At 54.6% G+C, this 9,174-nt stretch overlaps 1 protein-coding gene across 2 annotated transcripts in view; it reads left to right on the top strand.

Moving 5' to 3' along the window:
* Nucleotides 1-7,545, top strand: part of RBCK1 (RANBP2-type and C3HC4-type zinc finger containing 1) — an 18,548-nt gene extending 11,003 nt beyond the window's left edge. The window contains exons 8-13 of one of the 2 annotated variants that reach the window (XM_024743019.1): nt 86-246; nt 1,316-1,427; nt 4,108-4,287; nt 4,997-5,095; nt 5,441-5,584; nt 6,838-7,545. In XM_024743019.1, coding sequence (XP_024598787.1) covers nt 86-246; nt 1,316-1,427; nt 4,108-4,287; nt 4,997-5,095; nt 5,441-5,584; nt 6,838-6,918 — 777 coding nt within the window. In that variant the 3' untranslated portion in view covers nt 6,919-7,545. The remainder of the gene's footprint in view (nt 1-85; nt 247-1,315; nt 1,428-4,107; nt 4,288-4,996; nt 5,096-5,440; nt 5,585-6,837) is intronic. The other variant, XM_024743020.1, reaches the window with a different exon arrangement.
* Nucleotides 7,546-9,174: the final 1,629 nt, after the last annotated feature.

Genomic DNA, 9,174 nt, shown 5'->3' with positions numbered 1-9,174 from the left:
GTCTGACCCCTCCCCTGGTCCTGCGCCTTTCTGGCCCGCCCCTGAGACCCTGACCCGCCCCGCGGCCCCACCCCCGTGTGCCCAGCGGAAGCAGCAGCAGCAGGAGGGGAACTACCTACAGCACGTGGAACTGGATCAGCGGAGCCTGGTGCTGAACACCGAGCCTACCGAGTGTCCCGTATGCTACTCGGTGCTGGCGCCCGGCGAGGCCGTGGTGCTGCGTGAGTGTCTGCACACCTTCTGCAGGTGCGGCCCTGACCCCACCCCCAGCGATGTAGTTCCTCACGGCTGCGCAGTACCCATGGCTGAAAGGGGGTGGGGCGCAGTGCTCTTACAAATCCTTGGACGCCCACAGAAACCTGCGAGGTAGGCACTCTCTCCCCTTTTTGCAGAGGAGGAATGTGAGGTACAGAGAGTCCAGCAACTTGCTCGAGGCCACACAGCTCAGGCATTCTGTCGCCAGAGCATGCGACCTTCCACACAACCGCCAGGCCCATGTAAGGCCTGGGTTCTGGCCTGGCAGCCCGTGCCAACCCCGCCCTGACCCTCGCTGGTGGACAGTCTGCCCTCTGAGGCTCCACACCTGGCCCTGGGCTGTGGAGAACGTGTCCTTCTTCACAGCACACATTTGATGAGCTTCCCTGGGTGCCAGGGACTGGGCTAGGCCTGGGGATCCAGGAGTGAACAAAAAAGCTCATTTTCCGCCTCCTGAAGCTTACATTCCTGTGGGCAGGCCGATGTTAATCAAATAATCACTGATATAATTGTAAATTGTGCCAAATGCTAAGGACCAGTGGATTATGATAAAAGTAACAGAGGCTCAGCCCTATAAGAGGTCTGGGAAGCTCCTAGGGAGGCTGCACTTGAGCAGACCAGGGCGTCCAAAGTGGGTATGTGCCTGGCCTGCCTGTGGCAGCAAGGGGTCAGTGTAGCTGGAGCAGAGGGATGGAGGGGGTTAGGGGATGGGGACAGAGAGGTATTAGGGAGGGTGAGTCACCGGGGCTCTCAGGTTTGCTCTGGGTGGGATGGGATGGGAGGCTGCGGGGAGGGACATGGTAGACCCAGGGAGCCCAGTGAGGAGGCTCCTGCAGTCATGCAGGTGAGGTGATGGGACCTGGGCCAGAGTGATAAGGGTGGCAGTGGGGGGGACAGAAGTGATGGGTTGGTGGGAGGGATCGGAAGGAAGGGAGGTATTGAGGAGAAGCCCGCCTGGGGTCAGGCCTCACCATGTGAGGGCTGGAGTTCTGGGGGCTGGAGTCCTGGGGGATGGGGTTCAGATGACCCCTAACCTCCCCACCTTTCATACCTCTCCCAGGGAGTGTCTACAGGGCACCATCCGCAACAGCCAGGAGGCCGAGGTTGCCTGCCCCTTCATTGACAACACCTACTCATGCTCGGGCAAGCTGCTGGAGAGGGAGATCCGGGCGGTAAGGCCTGGGGGAGGAAGGGGCACACCCCCTGTCCCAGGGAACTGGGCCCTGAGCTGGCAGGTGGGAACTGGTTTGAGAGTCCCAGTCTCAGGCGCCAGTCATTTATCAAGAGCCTTTTCTGTGTGGGATGCTGGAAGCCCAAGGGGTGGGCAGGACAGGAACTAGGGGAAATAGTAAAGAAAACACCCTTATGAAGAAAAGACAGCAGAGCAGTTAGCAGGGGGGAATTCTGGGGCCAGATGGCCTGGTGACCTCAGGTCAGATACACAGCCTCTCTGTGCCTCGGTTTTCTCATCTTGGTTGGGGTCAGAGACTTAGTTTCTATTTCAAGGGTTGTGAAGATTATAGTGGAAGACACATGTAAAGAATTTGGAGTAGTGCTTGATACGTGGTATCAGTTAGCCCTTGTATCAGTTAGCTTCTGCTGTGTAACAGATTACTCCAGACTCAAAACAGCCACCATTTATTTAGCTTATGAATCTGTAAGTTAGCGATTTGGGTTGGACTTAGCTGGATGATTCATCTGGTCCAGGTTGGGCCTGGCAGAGCTCAACTGGGCTTAGCTGGACTGGTGTGATGGTCTTATCTGTGATGGCTGGGATGACAGGGCCTCTTTCCACTTTGGTCTCATCCACCCCAGGCTGGCCAGGGCCTGCTCATGTGCTGGTGTCTCAAGGATCCAAGAGCAGCCAGTGCAGGAGTGCTTTCCAAGGCTGCTCACTTGCTCCTGTCCCTTTGGCCAAAGCAGGTCACATGCTTAAGCCCAGAGTTTGTGTGGGAGGAAACCACCCAAGGGTGTGGAGTTGGGGAGACATGAACAAATAGGGGCCACTCCTCCAACAACCTTTCACAGGGCTGTATGTGTCTGCATGTGTGTGTTTTCTATTATTATTAATGTTATTATTATCGAGTTATGCCCCTGACTGCTGGTCATCTTGAACAAGTGCTCTCCCTTCTCTGTGCCTCCATTTACCCATCTGTTAAGTGGACTGTTGGACTTGATCATTGGTTTTTAAACTGCTGGGGAATGGCCTTCCCAGAATTGGGCATCTTGGAATTCCCAGGCCAACATGGAGGCAGGGCTAAAGGTGGCTGAGGTCCAAATGAGAGACCCCCATCACTGCATATACAAGACCCTGTTTCTCCACATCACTTCTGCCTATTTCCTACGATGCTGCTTCTCAGAACCCCCTAAACTTTACCGAGTATTTCCTGGCACCTAAGGGGTTCTGCCTCAGGGGAAAGAGGGCAGACAGAAGGGGTGGGCCTTTGGGAACTCCCAGCCTTTACACTAAGAGAAGCCCCATTTTTAACTGTTGTTTGTGGGGCAGCTGAGAAGGGCAGCTCTGGCTTCCTTACTCTTGCCTGGAGAGGCCCCAAGACATAGATCATTCCATATGTCCTGGCACCCACAGTCGCTGCCCAGAGGCTTTCCCTATAAAACCCACCTCTTCCAAGGGGCATTGTGATGGGGCCAGAGTTCATGCCAAGGAGCTGCAGGGCTCATGCTTCCCTGGAGCCCCTGGACGTTGACCGAAGCCTCAGAGAATAGTCAAGTGTGGCAGAGAAAGAGGAAGGGGCAGGGATCAGCAGAGTAATGCAGTGGAGGTTGTTTTACAAAAAACATGCCTAAACCACAAGAACCAGAACAGAAATCAAAGAGGAAAATCACGCACCGACTCTGCCATCCCGGAAAATCTCTGATGGCATTTTCTCCTGTTTCCTTTGGTGTCTCTGGATAGACATGGTTTTTTTTCTTTTTAAATTAACTATTAAGGTATACCTTGCACACAATAAAATTTGTCCGTTGTAAGCATGCAGTTAGATGAGTTTTGACAAATGTAACTCTTACGACTACCACTCAGTGAAGATATAGAACATAGGCATGATTTTTACCTCATTGTAACCAGTGTAGGGACAACAGCTTTTGCTACAAAACCTTTCTAAAGATTATTATAAATCTCTATGGCATACATCCTGTTTAGTTCTCCTCTCTCAATAATTCCAGTTTCTGGAATTATTAATAATTAATATCAATAATTATTAATATTAATTATTATTAATAGTTCCTTCCAGTTTGTAAGGAATGCTTCAGGGAACATTTTGCATGGTGTCTCTTCCTTCTTATGTATTATTTTCTTAGGATAAACTTGTAGAAGTAGAATAAGTCTCAAAGGGTCAGAAAAGTTTGGGATGGTTGAAACATTATTGCCACGTGGCTTTCTCAGAGTGCTATGTACCAGGATGCTAGTTTAACCACATCTTCCTGGAATTGCTTGTTATTGTTTCTGTCCACTTTTTCCCCTTTTTAAAAGATTGTGGTAAAATATATATAACATTTACCATTTAACCATTTTTTAAGTATACAGTTCTGTGGCATTAGGTGTAGCCACATTGCTGTGCAATCATCCATCTCCAGAACTTTTAGCCTACTTTTTTTTTTTTGGCTGAGCCATTCGGCTTGCAGGATCTAACCCACACCCCATGCAGTGGAAGCACAGAGTCCTAACCACTGGACTGCCAGGGAATTCCCTTAACCCACTTTTTGAATGGAGTTTTTAACACTGCTATGTTGGACTTTATGGGTTGGGGGCTTCCTGAGGGATATTTGGTGGCCAGGAGGGCACATTGTCAGGTGTTCTGAACCCAGAGCACCAAGGTTGTGGTCTGCTGGCAGCTCCTGAGCCCTGAGGATTACCAGCGATTTCTGGACCTGGGCATCTCCATTGCGGAAAACCGCAGTGCCTTCAGCTACCACTGCAAGACCCCGGACTGCAAAGGATGGTGCTTCTTTGAGGATGACGTCAACGAGTTCACCTGCCCTGTGTGTTTCCACATCAACTGCCTGCTTTGCAAGGTGGGGACAGGGACCCACACTGCCCAGTCACTCTGGTCCTTGACAGGAGCTCACTGCCATTCCGAGTTTGTTCTCCTGGGAAGGGAGCTGGGATACTGACCTGGTTGCAATGACTTAGAGCTGTGTGTCAGTGGCCAGGCTTGGCTTGGGCCCTGATCTGAGCCTAAGCCTTAGACTGAGCCCTGAATCCGGACTGAGCCTCTGAATAATCCTGGCCCCAGACCGAGCCCCGATCCTGGCCTCTGATGAACCCCGATCCGTCACAGACCAACCCCAGCCCTAGCCCCAGACCGAGTGTCAACTCCTGTCCTGAACTGAGCCCTGCCTGACCCTCATCCTCTCAACAGGTGACCACAGTAGAGACTGGTCTTGGGCGAGTAGGCAGGGCTGAGCCTGCTCGCAGCCCTGCAAGCTCACTCTCGGAGCATTAGGCCTACAGCCAGGGCAGAACACAGCCGGTGATGAGGGGCTGCGGTTTAGGGATTTCTGTGCCTGTCAGGACTTAAAATGAATAGGTATATATGATTACTATCATATGTGCTGACCCTGGCTTCACCTCCCTGGCCTCAGGGTGTGTGGTTTACAAAGGATGCCTCTGTCACTGACACCACGTAGAAGCATTAAGTGCTTATGTGGATGCCTGCTCCGGCCCTCACCTCTCTAACTCCCTGGGGAACTTTCTCACCTCGAGCCCCTCATCCTGCTGCAGGCCATCCACGAGCAGATGAACTGCAAGGAGTACCAAGACGACCTGGCCCTGCGGGCTCAGAACGACGTGGCTGCCTGGCAGACGACGGAGATGCTGAGGGTGAGGCTGGGTCAAGGCTGAGGGCTGGGGATTTGAGTTTTGGGGAGGGATGGGGACTTCTCTGAAAGGACTGTGGTTCATCCAGCCCTGGAGGCTTGAGCTCCTGCTGGCATCACTCCCATCCAGAGATGGGGCTCAGGACGAGTGGCGAGCAGCAGGGAGTGTCCGGGTGGAGAGAGGAGACTGCAGACGCATGGGAGAGGAGGCCGCATGCAGCCGGGCCTGGGTGGAGCATCATGGGAGAGTGATTCTGCGACTCGGGGGGTGGGTGGCCGGTTTCTCTCTGCGGTGGGGCGGGGGCCGGGAGCGGGGCTGGGCCTAAGGTCAGCACCTGCTCTGCTGCAGGCCATGCTGCAGCAGGGCGAGGCCATGCACTGCCCACAGTGCCAGATCGTGGTGCAGAAGAAGGACGGCTGTGACTGGATCCGCTGCACTGTCTGCCACGCCGAGATCTGCTGGGTCACCAAGGGTCCTCGCTGGGGCCCCGGGGTGAGTCCCCAGGGAGCCGAGGTCTCAGGGGTGCTGTGGGAGAGTGCCTGAGAGTAGAGATTGGACAGGTCAGCCCATGGGCCAGTTCTAACCCCACTGCCTGCATTTGTGTAGCTCATGATCTAAGAACGTTTTTTACATCTTTTAAAGTGGTCGAACATATCAAAAGAAGAATATTTCATGACATGTAAAAAGTATACGAGGGCTTTCCTGGTGGCACAGTGGTTGAGAGTCCGCCTGCCGATGCAGGGGACACGGGTTCGTGCCCCGGTCCGGGAAGATCCCACATGCCGTGGAGCTTCTGGGCCCGTGAGCCATGGCCGCTGAGCCTGCACGTCCAGAGCCTGTGCTCCACAACGGGAGAGGCCACAGCAGTGAGAGGCCCGCATACCGCAAAAAAAAAAAAAAAAAAAAAAAAAAAAGTATACGAAAGCCGAATTTTAGTGTCCATAAGTAAGGTTTTGTGGGAGCCCCGCTCGTTCGTTTGCATACTGTCTGTGGCTGCTTTGGCAGTACAAAGGCAGAGACCGACTAGCCGGCAGAAACTCAGGGAACTGTCTTGCCCTTTACAGAAATGTTGGTCCAGCCCAGCCCTAGAGGACAGCGACCAAGGGTGCGGGTGGGAGTCAGAGGCAGAGGGGTGGGTCCCTGGCTCTGGCACACATTGACCATGTGGTTAGGCTGTTACTCCCTTCTCTGAGTCACAGTTTCTTCGTCTGTGAAGTGCAGATGATAGCTGGGCCTCAGGTTTATTGTCAGAATCAAATGAAAAAATGCAAGAGCAGTGCTTAGCGCGGTGCCTCTGTCACATGGTGAGCCCGCGCATGGTGGCTCATGGTGGCTGGCGTTGGGAGGAGCGTTCCTGGAATTGGGGCTCGGCGTTATCCGTACAGGCAGACAATGAGACAGGTGGAGGCTGAAGGAACACACTCTCATGCCGCCAGTGTGCTGACCCACCCCGAATATGCAAAAATCCATCAAGTCCTGTCTGGCTCCAGGTCTAGGGGTGGGTAGCCAGACCACAGAATTGAGGCTGCTACGGGAGCCCAGAAAGGCCGCCCAGAAAGGCCTTAATGGCTGCCTCCATCCGGTAGCTGGGGCTGAGAGGGTCATCTTAGCAGGGGGGTGTGCCTGACCCAAGGCCCAGGGTGGGAGTCTGTGCTTTGGGGGTGTGATGGAGTGCATGGCGGAGGGGGAGGGGCCCGCTGTCTTCACTGTCCTGACCTTTTCTCCTCTCCCCGCTCATCCTCTAGGGCCCGGGAGACACCAGCGGGGGCTGCCGCTGCCGGGTGAATGGGTCTCCTTGCCACCCCAGCTGTCAGAACTGCCACTGAGCTGAGGATGGCCTGGTCCCCATGCTGACCCAGCCCCACATCTGCAAGCTGCTGTGGGACAGGGCTGGTGCTTTGGCTCTGATTTCTGGCCTGGGAGATGCCTTTGCGCTTGGCTGAGACAGGGGCCCTGAAGAGGCCAAGGCCCCTGAGCTGTGTGGATGGACTTGTTTGCTGTGGGCATTGCAGAGGCCCTGCCTGAGCTGGCCATTGTCCGCGGCTGTATCTGCCCCAGTGCCTTTGCCCTTCCCCTGGGGCTTGCCAACCAGACCTTTCATCTCCTCTCTGTGGCTCCCATCTCTGCCTAACCCAGCTTTAAACACAGCCCTGGCCGGAGGCCTTGCTGGATGGAGCCTCTGAGAGCCCCGTGTGAGTCCACACTTCCCTCATCCACCTCCCTCGTCTGCAGGATGCTGAGCACTCACAGCTTCCCACCTCCCCTGTTGGCTTTCTGGGGGTGACTTTTCTCTGGCTTTGCTGTTGGAGGCCTGGGGCTTCTTAGAATTGCTGCTAATTCTGCTCAGAGCCAAGACGGAGACCTGGCAGTTTCTAAAGACAGCCCAGCCGGCCCAGCTTCCATATCTCCCTCTTTGCCGCCTGTGTAAACTAATTAAAATGGTTTCCCAGGAAGGGATGAGTGTGATGTCGTGAGAGGGAGCAAAAGGGTCATGGGCTGTGACTCTACACGGAGACAGGCAGGATCCCAAGCTCTCTGGGAATTGCAGCCAAAAGTTGATGTGTTGGTCCCTGTCGGTGTAGAACGAAGGTGCGGCTGAGCACTGGGATACTTGCACTGGACTGAGCACCCCTGCGCCCACTCGAGGGGCAGGATGCTCTGGGTCAACGTTGGCCTGGACAGGCAGCTTGCAGTGTTGAGAGTCCACAAGGCGGGGTCTGCAGGTCAGCGTGGGCTTCAGGGGGAGGGAGGGAGGGGCCGAGGCAGCAGCTACAGGCTGGCAGGAAGTTCTTGCTGCAAACTTCTGACCTCTCAGTGGGCATCCGGTGTTGGAGAAGAGAGAGATTTCAGGAAGAGGTGAACCTGCAGTTGCGGGTGAGCTTGTGATCCTGATTTTCAACATCTCAGACAAGATGGCACAGTATTGGTCCAGTGCTGTTTACTATGCCCACTCTGCTGGTCAGAGATTAATAAAACACGGTTCTGGGCATGCATTCTGTTTTTACCTCGTTCTCTGACCCCTCCAACACCCCTCCCACCCCCCACTTTGAAGGCCAGCACACTGTCTGAGCCGGGATGTGGATCATCATTACAGCAGGCGGAGGGCATCTTTGCGACTCAAGGTGTGGACTCCAGGTTCCAGGAGTTGGGGCATGTCATTGGGGCGGGGCGGAAAGGGCTTATTCTAGACCCTGGAAAGGCATTGCCACCCTGTCGTTGGGTGCCAAGGCTCAAAAGAGTTGACCCCAGGCTCTGTGAGCAGAGAGGTGAGAGAACGTGAGTGCCTTCCTGCTCTGCATTGGCTGATGAGGGGCACCCCCGCCCCGGGAGCAAGAAAGTCAGGCAGAGCCACTGACTGGAGGAAACGGCAGGCTGAGCAGAGCTGCCAGGGCTGTGCTGCAGGAGAGTGCAGGAGAGCGCAGGGAGGGCTGTGCTGCAGGAGAGCGCAGGAGAGCGCAGGGAGGGCTGTGCTGCAGGAGAGCGCAGGAGAGCGCAGGGCCCAGGTCAGGGCTAACCACTTGCTCTCACCGGCTCCTCCCTCCTCCCTCTCCTGCCAGGGCCTGTCTTGGCGAACCTTAGGGGCCTATAGGGAAGAAAGCAGACCATTCTTTTGGTGCATGGGTATAAACCAGCAAGCCACAGTATTGTTCTAGAAATTTGAATTGGTTGCCAGTATTTTTAAATTGGAGATGCTACATTAAAATCTAGATGACCAAGTTCTCCTGCAAAAGTCGAAGCTTGGTAATCCTGGCTTCTCATTTCCACATGGCAGGTCCAGAGTCACGTGATCCAGTTCACCACAGTCCTCGTCACCCACAGCGCTCCTCACACGGCCTTTCCTGTGCCCTTGCACCATTCTTTCTCCAATGAGTACTAAGAAGTGTTAATGAAACATTTCTTTACCCATGGCTGTATCAACTGAGGCTGGCAGAGGGGGGGACCACATGGGCTGCGTGTGTCTTTCACTTGACCCACTCCATCTACACCAAGGCGGGCATCGAGTTTATGTCTGCTGCAGCCAAATGGGTCAGGAGGGCAGATGGAGGGGCGCAGGGCTGTCCCGGGGTTCTAATCTTCAGCGC

This window comes from Neophocaena asiaeorientalis, unplaced genomic scaffold, assembly GCF_003031525.2.
Source record: "Neophocaena asiaeorientalis asiaeorientalis breed wild unplaced genomic scaffold, Neophocaena_asiaeorientalis_V1.1 scaffold82, whole genome shotgun sequence".
NCBI lineage: Eukaryota > Metazoa > Chordata > Mammalia > Artiodactyla > Phocoenidae > Neophocaena > Neophocaena asiaeorientalis.
This window is presented reverse-complemented; position numbering and strand designations above follow the sequence as displayed.